The following is a 14,817-nucleotide window of genomic DNA, read 5'->3' as shown; positions in this document are numbered from 1 at the left end:
ACTTTCTGCTGATCTTTATTCCATTCCATTTGACTGAAATATTTGAAAATGCTGTTTGCATCTGTCTAAATGCATTTCATGACCTACCAATTGGGCTTGAGTCGCCTAGATTAAAAAACACTGATCTAGGGCTTCTCAAAATCAAGGAGTCTTGGAAGGAAGCGAAGTTCATCAGAAAGTTGCTTGCTGTCCCTCGAATCAGAGTCGAGAGTGTCAAAGCATCTTGAAGGTAAATTCAGCAAGGCTGCCATAGCTCTGCCTGGGTTATTTCTGCTCCAGTGTGGGGCTCACTTCTCTTCTGACTGCAATGCTTGTATTTGCCAAGGAGTGATAATCGCTCCCACTTACTGAGTGCTTACAGCGTGCTAAGTATTGAAGGGTAAAAGAAAATTTTGAAAGAGGTTTAATAATACGGTAGAAATGAGTAGATAGATGTTAAGTGGGGGAAAGCAGCCCTCTGCCGAAGGTCCTGCCCCAAGACGAGTATAATGAAACCAAGTTGTTTTAACACCTGCTGCCGTCAGTGAGACATGGAAGGGGAAACATCTGTCGTTAACATGGTTGTGGTCACGCAGCGTGATACAATTTGCACACTTTTGGGTGAAAACCGGCAATAGGGTTTTTACTAGGAAGGGCTGCTCAGATTCTAACTATGGAGGCTCAGGACCCCAAGTCTCCCCAGTGTTACTGTCACAAGATAATGAGAAAGAAGCAGCTGCAGAGACCTGAGAGGGTCCCAAGTGGGATGCCATGGGCAAGATCCTCTGTGATGGGAAGAGAGAGAGCAGAGGAAGGAGAGATTTTTGTTTGTTTTGCATTTGAGAACTCTAAGCAGGATGCAGGCTGCACATCGCCATCTGCCTGTGATTGAATCCATGTAGGTAGTAAATAACATAGTCGCACACCCAGGTTGCGTCACTGGTCAGTATCGACATCTGCAGAGCCCTTGGGCTGGGGAAAGATGGATGCCCTCTCTCCTGATGCCCGGGGTGGGGCAATCAAGGCAGCCTGCTGCCAAGAAGAGTTAGGAGATCAACACCAAACACTTTATTTTAATTTACTTCGATCAAGTAAATAACAACTAGATTAAGATATAAAACATTTCCAGCCTCCAGAAGGCTCCTTCCTTCCTCTCCTAATCAATCCCCGCCAAAGGGAACCCTATTCTGACCCCTATCAACATCTATTAATTTTGTCTATTTTTCAATATTTTTCTTTTTTTTTTTTTTTCAATTTTTGGCCGCACCCTGCGGCATGTGGGATCTTAGTTCCCTGACCAGGGATTGAACCCACACCCCCTGCATTGGAAGGCGAAGTCTTAACCACTGGACCGCCGGGGAAGTCCCTCAGTTTCTTATAAATGGTCTTATACCATGTGTATTCTTGTGTGTCTGGCCTCTATAACTTGACAGTATGTTGATATGATTTATCCATGTTGCACAGGCAGTCGTGGTTTGTGCTTTTCTTCCTGGCTGTGTAGTATTCCACTGTATGAACATGCTACAGTGTATCGTTTTGATAGTTGATAGATGTCTGAGTGGTTTCCGCTTTGGCTGTGAATAGAGCTGCTGTGAACATTCGTGTACAGGTTTTTTAGGTATACAGAAGCACTCCTTTTTCTGCAGGATATGTATATCTTGGAGTAAAATTCCTCAGACATGTTAAACATGTATTTAGTTTGAGCAGAAACCACCAAACAATTTTCCAAAATGGTCAATCCAGTTTACACTCATACCAACACTATGTAAGAGCGCCATATGGTCTACATCCTTGTCAACATTTGGTTTTGTTTGTATTTTTTATTTGAGTCATTCCAATTTAAAGCTCTGTTACATACATCATTACATGTTATATTATATGGATTTTCCCAGATCTTTATGACAAGTGTATTATTGTTCTCATTTTCTTTTTTTTTTGTGTGGTACGCGGGCCTCTCACCGTTGTGGCCTCTCCCGTCGCGGAGCACAGGCTCCGGACGTGCAGGCTCAGCAGCCATGGCTCACAGGCCCAGCCGCTCCGTGGCATGTGGGATCTTCCCGGACCGGGGCACAAACCCGTGTCCCCTGCATCGGCAGGTGGACTCTCAACCACTGCGCCACCAGGGAAGCCCTGTTCTCACTTTCTGAATAAAGAACCAGAGGCCTTGGGAGGTAGAACACTTGTCTTAGGGCACTTGGCTAGTGTATAATAAAGGTGAGATTCAAACTGTGTACCTAACACCCTGGTCTTGGTTCCTGCTGGTTATCCCATGGTCAACCAATCAAGTTAGTATTTAGGTTGGGGTACTTTGGGGCACAGTCCCCATGGTGTGGTTGTATTATTTCATTAAGTTTGTGCCTGCACCCTCATTCAATCTTATATTTCCCTGTAGACTATGGTGATATAACTAATTCTTTTTCATCATTCAAAGAATAAAGTTAATTATTTAGTTTAAAAACCACATAATGTTTTAAAAACAAATAGCAGGTTACTTGAACCAGTGACCAAGGATTTTGTTCTCTTCAATGGAGGAAAGATTCCCAGAGTTACAGTGGGCAGACTCTAGGGTGACCCCCTGTGATCCCACCTCCCACACCCTTGTATAGCCCCCTCTCCTGGAGCATGGGTGAGACACGCAGCTGGTTTTTAACCAGCATAATATGAAAAGGGGATGGGACGTGTAAGGTTATAATGCTCATTGTGAGATGATTTGATGAAGTACGTGGTCGTGTTGGGGAGACCTGTGTAGCAAGCCTCTGAGTGCAGCTTCTAGGAGCCAGGGGCAGCCTCTGGTCAACAGTCAGCAAGAATCCAAGGTCCTAAATCCAACAGGCCATTAGGAACGAAATATTGGCAGCACCCACGTAAACGTGAAGCAGATCCTTCCCCAGTCGAGCCTCAGATGAAATTGCAGCCCTGGCTGACAGTTGATCGCATCCCTGTGAGATCCTGAACAGAGGACCCCATTAAGTCATAACCAGAGTCCTTACCTGCAGGGTCTTTGAGATGCTAAACGTGTAGTATTGCTACACAGTGATAACTAGTACAAAAGCCTTGTCTCTGCATGGAGATACAGAATGCAATAAAGAAACCTAAGCTGATAAGCTGATCAACAGATCTTATCCAATTTAAGTGCTGGTAATAGACAACCACATCATTCCTGGATGGGAAAGCAACCTCCTTATGTAGATGCTTAAGTCCTATAACTCATGACCAGCCGATGAAGGCTTTTGGAGTCAAACATCCCACAGTGTCTGGACTGTAATCTCACAGTCTTGGGGAATCACTTTCTCGCTTGCACATTTGTTGGGTTCTAAGTGTGATCAGGATGATCGTAATGACTCCCAAGTGGGCTGTCGGTTGTGGCAACATTTCTTGAGCAAGGGCTCCACTGGAGAAGTTTCTTAATCATGTGCTGGGTGTCCACACGGATGGCAACTGAACTGCTGGGGCAACAAAGGTGGGTGAGCATAGGGGAGAGGACAGCTTCTGTCAGATACAGCCCTAGCACCCAGATCCTGCAGTGACCCCGCAGAACTTTGGCCCTAGCTGATTAGCCCCACAAGTTACCATTTGCACATAGCATCTATTTGCATAATACACACTAGTCCCTGGCACTTCAGAGGAGGAGGCAAAACAGACATTTCTTTGCCCATCACTCTTATTTGTTTAGAAATATTAAGGCTTGGATGGATGGAGTTATCACTTGTTTGCTATCTCATTCCTATTTAAAGCAGTTTATAAGGAAAGTCCTCCAGAAAAACCCAGCCTCCCCCCCCGACCCCAACCCCTACACATGACTTTTTGGGGACTGTGGTAAAGGAAGGGGAAGGTCATTAACCAGAGAGCTGCCAGAGCTCTCGTTCACATGGTCAACTGGATCACGTCACATCTCTGTTTGACTCTGTCCGTGGCTCCCCCTTGCTCCCGGGACGAAGTGTGTGCTCCATGGCCCTGCAGGGTCTGACTTCTGCCCTGTCTCAGGGCTCACCTCACAGCCCTTGTTCTCCATCCATGTTCTTTCTGCTCGTGTCCTTTCCCCAGCCTGCATCCTCCACCTGGTAGCCATGCCCTTCCCCTTTCTGCTCATCCTTCAGTACTCAGGTTACATGTCACCTCCTCGGAGAAGCCCTCCTGGATCCATACCTGATTGGAAGGTCCCTGCTGTAGGCACTCTCATACCCCTGTATCCTTCTGGCACATAACATGATTTCAATGAAACAATCAGTGAACTGCCAGTGAAGTGCCCCTGCTAGAAAGTTATTCTGTGAAGGTAGGAGGTACTACCTGCTCCCACTATCATCCCAGGGCCCACAATAAAAATTTGCTAACTAGGGCTTCCCTGGTGGCGCAGTGGTTTGGAGTCCGCCTGCCGATGCAGGGGACGCGGGTTCGTGCCCCGTTCTGGGAGGATCCCACATGCCGCGGAGCGGCTGGGCCGGTGAGCCATGGCCGCTGGGCCTGCGCGTCCGGAGCCTGTGCTCCACAATGGGAGAGGCCACAACAGTGAGAGGCCTGTGTACCGCAAAAAAAAAATAAAAAATAAAAAATTTGCTAAGTGATTGATGGAGTGAAGAAATCTATGAACAAATGAATGAATGGAGATCAATGTAATTTTTTAAATGTAACTTTTTATTCTGAGATTTTGATTGGCTTCCCAGAGACTAGGAGAGGAGCTTTCCTCATCTTCTGATAATTATCACTTTTGCTCTGGTGTTTATGGTGGCTGGATTATGATTCCCTCTAGGGGACCGATGTCTGCTCTCAGAGGGGTCAGGTTTGGTGATGCTGGCCAAGAAGGTCGTAAGGTTGGCATGGCAGGGGGTGACATTGGCTGGTCACAGTAACAGGAAAGAGAGCTTTGGGGCTGGAGAGGTTCAGATTTTGATTAAGGAGGAGCATGGAGAAGTAGAGCGGGGTATTTGTGCCTGAAGGACTAAAGGGTCAGGGGGAGACGGGAGGAAGAGAGAAAGGGGAAAGAAAGGAGAAAAGGGCTTGGGAAATGGAGGGAGCCCCAGGAAAAACTCCTTGACAGCTCTTCTTATTGCTCAGAAGAGACTAAGTGGAGTCTCTCTCAGAGAGATGCCAGGGTTGCCATTTGAGCAGAGAATTGAGTAATGGGGGGCCCAGAAGAGACCTCGAAGGAGAGGGTTCCAAGGCAAAGGGACAAGGGGTAAAAGCCTCCAAAGCTAGACTTGGTTTGGCCAGAGTGATCCGGGCTCAGTGAGTAGCAGGAAGTGAGTTGGAAAGCACATTTGAATGGGATTTTTAGAGCTTATTGCACACTTGAACATGTACTACGTTGTTTTGTTTGACCCAGCAGCCCCATGACTTAGAGTATAAGTACATTTAGAAGCCAGGAATCAGGGGACCAACCTCTGGGCTCAGACTAAAATGGTAGCTAGACTTACCATGTGACCATTTCTTAATGTATATAAATATCCAATCACTATGATGTACACCTGAAACTAATATGACATTGTATATCAATTCTACTCCAATTAAAAAAATAAGACATCCTCTCCAGACTTAAATAAGCTATGAACATTTCAAAGCATGTAATTTTTCTTTCACCTTGACTCACAACAGTACATTCTTTAGTTAATGTAGCAAAACAAAAACAAAACACAAAACAAAACCAAAAAACAAACTCTAGGCTCAGACTGCCTGGATTCAAATCCTATTAATTTAGTTATTGTACTTATTTCGCAAGTGACTTCAAATTTTTCTTATGTTTAAAAGGAGACCAACCATCTCCATCATGAGCATTTGGGGAAGATTTAATGAGATAGTCACACAAAGTGTTCAATGTGATAGTTGGCACACAGTAAGCTCTTAATAAGTGTTACCCATTATTACTATTTCTATTTTATATAGCCAAAGTGGCTTATTTGGAAGAGCATTTCCAAATGTGTGGCTATAAACCTCCTGGAGTGATTCTGTGTCTCAGCAGATGCGTGATTTCTTTTTACTGCCTGCCACGTTGAAGGTACTCAGTAAGTATTTGTTGAATGAATGAAAGCAAGAACAAATGTGGCACGGATCAGGCAGAAAGAGAAGGCAGAGAGGAGTTTGAAGATAATTTGGTAGGCAGTGGGGAGCTATCACAGCTTCTTGAGCAGAAGCAGGGAAGTGTCAGATGGATCGAAGGAGGGAGGGTTTGGAAGCAGGATGAATAGTTGGCAAGCTGTGGGCATCTTCTGGATGAGGAATAAAAGACTTGTTCTCGGGCTTCCCTGGTGGCGCAGTGGTTGAGAGTCCGCCTGCCGATGCAGGGGACACGGGTTCGTGCCCCGGTCAGGGAAGATCCCACATGCCGCGGAGCGGCTGGGCCCGTGAGCCATGGCCGCTGAGCCTGCGTGTCCGGAGCCTGTGCTCCGCAACGGGAGAGGCCACAGCAGTGAGAGGCCCGCGTACCGCAAAAAAAAAAAAGACTTGTTCTAGAGTTTCCAGGGAGGAGGGAAGGAGGACTTTCCTTTTGTTCTTACTACTGCCTCGGGGGCCTGCGAATCACCCTGGATGACTCCCCTCCATGTTGTAACACACCTGGTGCACCTCTACATGTGATGTGCTGGTCTGCCTACCTCAGCCACCTTCATCCAGGTCTCCTGGATTGCTACCCTAGATCACTCCAGGGTCCCCTCTCATTCACCTGTCCTGTATCTCCAGCCTGCAGACTCTTATAAAAAGGCACCTCTGATGTTGACACTCTTCTCTTTGAAACCTTCCACCGGCTTCCTACTGTCCCTAAGATAGCTTCAGTTCCCCGCTGCGGCTCCCAGGCCATGTATAATCTTGTCCTGCTGACCTCTCCTCTCTAACTTGTTTCTCCTTCTTCTCCTCCTTTCTCTCAGAGCTGTCCATTTGGGCTCAGCTGATCTGACCTTTCTCTATCTAACAGAATGCTCCTGTGTGACGCCTGCTTGAACTATTTCAGGGCCTGAACTAAAGGTTCCAGTGTGATCTAGAGCATGGCTTTTCATCCTTCAATGTGCCCTGGAATCGCCTGGGTATCTTGTTATGGGGCTGATCCTGCTTTGGTAGGTTTGGTGTGGGACCCAAGATTCCAACGTTTCAGCGGCTTTGACCCCACCCGGGAGCTTCTGGGAAATGCAGAGTCTCAGGCCCTGCCCCGGACCTCTGAATCTGAACTTCGGCAATTTCAGTACCTAAGTGTCTGAGAGTGCTGGTCTAGAGCACCTCTTAAGAGCAGGAGACCCCCTTTCTGGTGGCTCCCTTGTGGGTCAGGGTTATGCCAGGCCTGGCCCAGGCACCTAGGATTTTGTTACTGAGTCTGGCCTGTTGGAATCTACACCCATGAGCTCTGACAGAATGAGACCAGTTCGGGAGCTATTACCTTCAACCAGGAGAGAAGAAACAGAACTGGCTGAGACGGGAGGTTGAGATGGTCACTGAGATGATGGGAGATAAATTCACTGAAGCCCTGCAGTGGCCTGGCCTCCATGCTCTCCCCCTGGCCCACCTGGCTAGCCCCCAAACGACTTGTAAGGCACGGCATGGGAGAGCTATGTGTCTTTTCTTAGCAGAATGGGGTTTGTGGTGGCCTTTGTTTTTTTGTTTTTTTTTAAGGTCTGAATAAGTTGTTTTTTTTTTTTTTTAACATCTTTATTGGGGTATAATTGCTTTACAATGGTGTGTTAGTTTCTGCTTTATAACAAAGTGAATCAGCTATACATATACATATGCTCCCATGTGTCTTCCCTCTTGCATCTCTCTCCCTCCCACTCTCCCCATCCCACCCCTCCAGGCTGTCCCAAATTTATTTTGGGACTTCCCTGGTGGCGCAGTGGTTAAGAATCTGCCTGCCGATGCAGGGGACACGGGTTCGAGCCCTGGTACGGGAGGATGCCACATGCCGCGGAGCAACTAAGCACGTGTGCCACAACTACTGAGCCTGTGCTCTAGAGACTGCGTGGTGCAACTGCTGAAGCCCACGTGCCACAACTACTGAAGCCCACGCACCTAGAGCCATGCTCCACAACAAGAGAAGCCACCACGGTAAGTCCACACACTGCAACGAAGAGTAGCCCCCGCTCACTGCAACTAGAGAAAGCCCGTGCACAGCAACAAAGACCCAATGCAGTCAAAAATAAATAATTTATTTAAAAAATTTATTTTATTGAAGTATAGTTAATTTACAATGTTGTGTTAATTTCTGCTGTACAGCAAAGTGACTCAGTTATACATATATATATTCTCTTCCATTATGGTTTATCACAGGATATTGAATATAGTTCCCTGTGCTATACAGTAGGCCCTTGTTTATCCATTCTATAAATACTAGTTTGCATCCGCTAATCCCAAACTCCCAATCCTTCCCTGCCCCACCCCGCCTTCCCCTTGAGTGGTGGCTGTTCTTGGATCGATATATGATTTCCCAGCTGAACAGAAAGAATCTTAAAGGGAAGGCCACCAGCTTAAGGGCCAGAAGGGACTTGGCAATGCAGTAAAGTTCTGGCCTCTTGTGATTTACATATCCAGAGGTCATCTTCTCCCATGCTGAGAGGGAGACAAGATGGCCTTTCCAGACCCATGGAAAAGCCAAGGCCTGCCCTGGGTGTCTGAGGAGTCTGGGCAGCCCGGTTTCCCAACGTCATTGCTGGACCTGATTTCCTGCCTCTGCTGAGTTCTTGTTCTGTTGGCCTTACCACTGTTCCTTTATCACTGGCATTGATCCCAGTGTGGGCCCTGGCTCCCAACCTTGCCTGCAACCCGCCATCAAAGCACCCATAGATACAAGCCATGAAGTTGCAAGGATCACTGGAAAGGCATGACATTGTTGTGCAGGACAGCAAACTTAAAACAGCACAGAAAACAGAACAGACCTCCTATTCCAGAAGTTCTCTGCCCCGCCCCCTACCTCTGGGGGTTTTTCTCTGGCCCCTCACACCACGGAGTGCCTGGCCTTGGGTCATCTCATTGCTTTCTCTCTCTTAGTTCTCTTTCAAGTTCTCCTCCAAGTCCTTTGGAGGACTTTGCCAACAGAGTTAGGCAAGGGGATTTAGTTCTCTCCGTCCCAGGCCTAAAGTTCTCAGACCCACCTTTGCAAAGTCCAGGGGCACCAAGGCTCTTACAGGCTGGAGAGGCTTTCTTGGCCATTAGCAGCACGAAGAACCAGCAGGGACCTGGTGGTTACCTTTACAAGCAAGCACCCTCTTTATTAGGTACTTGTGGTTTTCAACAGCATTTCCCCCCTTCCTTTAGATTATCTCTGATAGAAGTTTCTTTGGGGCAAACAACCTGTCACATTTTATGCCATTCATTCATTAATTCATTCACTTATTCAACACATATTCATTAAGCAAGGTCAGTGTGCCGAGTGCAGATACTGGAGGAAAATACAGATGTGCTTGTTTCTAGAAACCTGCCGATGGATTCATTGCTCACCTCACCCGTGCATTGTAGCACTGGTGATTACTAATGCTCTTGGTATATCCTAATACAGTCAAACAGACACTCACAAGATGTATTTGAGAGGTGTGAGTATTCTTCACCATGCAAAGGGATTCACTGTAGGATTAAATAAATCCAGAGAATTTTACAATTTGAAGGGACCTTGGGGACCAGCTCATTCAATCCCTTCATTAGGCAGCAGTGGAAGGTGAGATTTAAAAAGCTGAAGAGACTCACAGTAATTCAGCAATGCTAAAGCCAGAGCGTCACATCCAGCACTGCTTTTACATTCCTGGGACTGGTCACTTTCCACCATGCTGTGCCCAACGTAGAGATACTCTGATGATGATGAGGATGAGAACAATAACATTTTTTGAGCAGCAGACACTGTTTTAAGTGTTTTTCATGTTACAACATTGTTCTCACAGCAATCTCATTTAATACCATTGAGAGTGCCGAGGCCCAGAGAGGTTAAGCATTTTGTCCAAGGTCACACAACTCAGAAGTACTGGCGTGAGGGTTCTAATCCAGGCCATCTGGCTCCTGAGCCCAGGCTCTGAACTGTATCACTCCAAGGCTTCTCTACAGAGAGGGACTAATCAGAAGCCTCTGCAGAGAAATGTGTTTCCACCCACTTATTTAAAGGAAGGTCCTTCTGTAGTGAATGTAATTTCAGTGCTATGTAAACCAAGGTCTGGTATTAGACCTTCTTGCAGATCTTTTAAGGTATGAAGTGCTAGGTACAGAACCTCCATTAAAATTTGTAAAGCTTTGCTGTTAAAATAGCATGAAAAGCAGTTCCTATGATGCATGTGACAATAAGCAGAATTGTGATCTAAGTAACAGGTGAATTGGGACAGTGGCCCTGGCGCGGCTGCAAACACCTGCAGACTTTACAGAATGAGGTGTTTGGAAATAAACCCATTCAAACCCCAAGTGTGTGCAGTTTGCTTGCAAAGTGATAATATTTAGGGGGCTGTTTACCAAAAAACCAAGTCTCTCTTAGCAGGGATTGAATTAAATACTGTGATATTAATGAATTAAGTGCAGGCACGTTCCGCTGGTCCCCAAAATGTTTTCATTTAATTTTTTATATTACAGTTGATTTACAATGTTGTGTTAGTCTCATGTGTACAGCAAAATGATTCAGTTATACAGATACATATATCCATTCTTTTTGGAACTCTTTTCCCATATAGGTTATTATAGATTATTGAGTAGAGTTCCCTGTGCTATACAGTATGTCCTTGTGGATTATCTATTTTATATATAGTAGTGTGTGTATGTTAATCCCAAACTCCTGATTTATCCCTCCCCCTCAAAAATCTTCTAATTGGAGCCTTAGAGTTGATTTTTTCCCCCGTGTGCTTTATTAAGTAGGAAGCCCCAGTAACGCCCAGAATCTAAAACAAATATGACTTAGTTCTCTAGTCAGCTTTCTTCCCTTGAAGCTGTTATCAAAAATTAACCCCAGGGAGTATAAACTTTAATGCATCCATCTCAGCAATACCTCCCCTGATCTTGGGAAGCCGTAGAAAAGAGAAAATTATGAACCTTGCAGGGACTCTGAAGTTTTATCAATTATCACAAGCAGCGTGAGCCCAGTCATTGAAATCATCTTGGGGAGGGGAGGGTGAGAAACGTACTTATTCGCAACGGAGCATTATTGGCTGAGAACAAACGGGTTGCTATTTGTTTTCTCTGTTCATCCGTAATGATTACAGGCTGGCGTTGGTGTTTAGCGACAGGATCCAGCAGGTCAGTTATGACAACTTCATCACTGTCATTAGCGCCTTTTGTTTGCAGTGAACATGAAAAGCTGTTCAGCATTAAGGAAAAGAAGGGGTGGTGGGGAATGCGTGGAGAAAGTGAGAGGGTAAAGGAGAGAGCCAAGCACCCCAAATTCACACACTAGGAAGACCGAAGAAGGACACCCTGGGTGCTCTGGTCACACTGACTTCACTGGGGGAGGGGCCTCAGTTAGGGGACCCAATTTTGGACTCTATGTTCTTTTTACTAGAAGAGTCATTTCTTGTGTCTGTAAAGGCTAGTCTTTTTTTTTTTTTTTTTTTTGCCAATTTGGGTTCCTAAAAATGCACTAAGGAGATAATCTTTTGGTAAGGGATCTTTCTGCTTCAAGGGTGGTGTCTGTGAATCAGTATCTTCTCCAGCAGGCGGGGGTAAAATGAAGCAAAATACATAGAGGAAATGCAGTGACCTTTGTTGGGGACCTACCGGGTATCAGGCAAGGTGCATTTTTATGAGTATTATCTCCTTTGTCTTCTCAACAACACTGGGGTCCAGTGGCTTCATCCCCACAGTACTGATGAGAACAATAAAGCATGGAGAGGTAATATGTTACCTCTAAGATCACCCAGCTAGTCAGAGCAGAGCAGGGATTTGAATTCAGGTGTGTCTCTTGTTGCAAACTTAGTACCCCATGCTGCAACCCACCCCCTTCCTCCCGCAAAAAAGAAAGAAAAAAACCCCCACTACCAAACAAATTTCTTAACTGGGTTCAAAGAGGCAAGGTTAAAAATCTCAGTATTCGGAAGACAGTGAAAATGTAGGCAGAAGCATGTATTTATTTGACGATCTGATTATGTGAAAGCTCGGATGATAAAAAGACATATTGAAAGAAATTGTACTAATTAAATCATAGAAACGCATTATGCTTTTTTGGGAACTCACCCCTCCTCCTGGGGTGACCCTTGACAAGACATTCTGTGTTCCTGTTTTTTTGGCAAAAAAAAAAGTGAGTTTTTTTTTGGCAAAAAAAAAGAAAGTTTGATATTTGGCTCATGCAAATCTTTGTCTCATCGGTGACTTTTGTGCCCCCTTGTCATTTTGGCTTTCTGCTGCCTGACCAAGCTCCTTTGACTCACGTGCCTACTTCTTACACCCTTCTTGTTCTTTTCTGGACAACTTCACTGAATCTTGTGCCTTAGGTCTTGAGAAGCATCTGGTAAAACTGGCCAATTGTGATGGGAGGCATACAGGGAAAAAGGTGGGGCGGGGGTGGCTCGGTGGGAGAGGGAGAGAACAAAACAGGGCAGGGTTCTTGCGATGACCAAATCAGGCTGCTTCTGCTGTGACATTACATTTAATGTCCAAAATTTGACCTTAACCATTTCTGATGAACTCTGTGGACCATGTAAGCTACTGACAGAACATTCACTCAAATCCTAGTGAAGTTGAGGTTCCTGGTGCAATGTGACCTACGTGGATGAATTTAGAGGATTTGTTTTTTAACCGATTCTCAGCTCAAGTCTTTTTAAGATTTCCTGGATGCCCTTAACATCACGCCGGCCAGAGTGATGCGTTCTGAACGTGCACTTGTGTGTACCGCTGTGAAAAAATAAGAAGTAAATGAAAACCCCAGGCCCACGTGGGGACTGGTGACACCAGACACCAAGACTGAGGATCAGGAAGCTGGAAATTCCCTCCTGCCTTGGTGTTTGGCCTCCGGCTTTTCCACTTCCCTATATCACCCTTGTGGTGGGTCTGTGCGCACAGCAGGGCTCTCCTAATTTGATGGTAAAAACCACAAGAGCCAGAATACTAGTTCTAATTCTCAGCGACCATTTAAACATCCAAACCCAAACCTTTGCGTGCAAGGGCGCGGTGACCACCTTGGGCAGACAGCTCCTCTACCAGTGGGCTCCAAAGGGCAGGTCCGCTCCCACGAGGGAGCTCTCACCCCACTTTGCCCTGATTAGCTTGAGACAAGCAACCTTCTCCAGCTGTTAGGTTTCTCTTTGCTGAGTTTACAGGGGGGTGGAGGGGGTGGAGGGGTCAGGACTGAGGCCTAGGGGCTGGGCCGCGGGGCGCTGTTCACGGGTGACCCGGACCACGGGCTTCAGCATCACCTGGGCAGACAGGTGGGGCACGCGCATTTCTGGGGCCGCCCCAGACCTCCTGAAGCATGCTGATGGCCACTGTCCAGTTTAAGACACTGGCACAGAGACCTCCCCGCTGTCCCTTGGGTGGTGGGCGTTGGGTCCAGGGCGTCCCCTGCTCGCAGGGGTCCCGGAGGAGAGGGGGTGGTGAGAGCGCAGGGAGTAGCAGGCGGGAAGTCGGGAGGAGAAGAAGGAAGAGGAGGAAGAGGAGAGGCGGAGGAGGAGAGGAAGTCCCCCATGGCCACCCCGAGGGGAGGGCGGGACGGTGCCCGCAGGGACTGGGTCGGCCGGCGTAGAGGGGACCGGGCCTGGCCGCTCCGCTCGGGCGCAGAGGAGTACTGGCCGCAGGGCGCGCGCTCCCCGCCGACTCTCGCGGAAGAGGCGGGGGCGGCGGCGCGTGCGCGGGGCCGCGGGCGGCGCGCGGGGGGCGGGGCGGGCGCGAGGCTGAGGCGCGCGGGGCGGTAGCGGGGCGCGCGGGGGGGCGCGCGGCGGGCGGGGGCGGGCGGGGGCGCGCGGGGGGGCTGCCCCGGGGCGGCCCCCCCACGTCGGGGCGCGGCGGGCGGCGGCGGCGGGAGCGCGTCCCGTCCGGGTCCTGAGGAGCCGCCGCCGCCGCTCGCCAACATGGCGGACCTGGAGGCCGTGCTGGCCGATGTCAGCTACCTGATGGCGATGGAGAGAGCAAGGCGACTCCGGCCGCCCGGCCAGCAAGAAGATCGTCCTGCCCGAGCCCAGGTACCGGCTCCCCGGGCCCGCGCCGCCCCCCGCGTCGCCGCCCCCCGTGGCCGACAGCGGACCACCCTGCGTCCGGGAGGGTCGGGCGCTCAGCCGGCCGCTGTCCCCTCGGCCGGCGACCTCGGGGGAGCGGGCGCTGCAGGGCCGGGCCTCGCCGTTCCCGTCTCTGAAATGGGGCATCGGAGGGCTGTTGGGGGGGACTCCGGGATCGAGAGCGCCCCGAAGTGCCCAGCGCGGCGCGTGGCGCGCAGCGAGCGCCCCAGCGAGGTGTGGTGAGGATATGGTTGTGACTTCGCTGGACCAGCTCCATCCCTGTCGCCCCTTCCTGCCCAATCTCTGCCTCTCGGTCAGCTCCATCCCTGTAGTCCTCCCTACTTCATTGCTGTGGTTCCTTCCCTGCCCCATCCCTGTCCTTCTAGCCCCATCCCTATCCCTGGCCCCATCTCTGTCATCCCTGCCCTCCCCTCGAGCCCCAACATATGGTCCCCTGCCTGCCCCATCCCTGTCCCTCCTTCTGCCCCATGCTTGTCTTTCCCTTGTGCTCCATCCCGGTCGTTCCTTCCCTAGTTTCTGTTCTGTCCCCCATTCCAGCAACGGCCTCCCCTCAGCTCCCTCTGGGCGCCTTAGCTAGGGAGTGCAGGCGAGTTGCCTTTTGCCCCAGGCACTTAAATTGGTGTTTTCAGTGCTTGCTCCCCTTAAGGTCCACCAGTCCAGTCAGCTTCCTGCACTCCTTTTCTCTTTGGTGCCTCCAGGCAGTAAGGAGTGGATTCTGACCCACCCGATTTTCTTTTTG

At 48.7% G+C, this 14,817-nt stretch overlaps 1 protein-coding gene across 1 annotated transcript in view; it reads left to right on the top strand.

The window, feature by feature from the left end:
* Positions 1–13,807: 13,807 nt before the first annotated feature.
* The window catches only part of GRK3 (G protein-coupled receptor kinase 3), a 123,326-nt gene continuing 122,316 nt past the window's right edge, over positions 13,808–14,817 (top strand). The window contains 3 exon segments of the mRNA XM_032602401.1: positions 13,808–13,965; positions 13,968–13,991; positions 13,994–14,024. Of these exon segments, the coding sequence (XP_032458292.1) occupies positions 13,914–13,965; positions 13,968–13,991; positions 13,994–14,024 (107 nt within the window). The 5' untranslated portion in view covers positions 13,808–13,913.

Source organism: Phocoena sinus, chromosome 14, assembly GCF_008692025.1.
Source record: "Phocoena sinus isolate mPhoSin1 chromosome 14, mPhoSin1.pri, whole genome shotgun sequence".
NCBI lineage: Eukaryota > Metazoa > Chordata > Mammalia > Artiodactyla > Phocoenidae > Phocoena > Phocoena sinus.
Note: the sequence above shows the minus strand (reverse complement) of the source record. Positions and strands in the feature narration are given on the sequence as shown.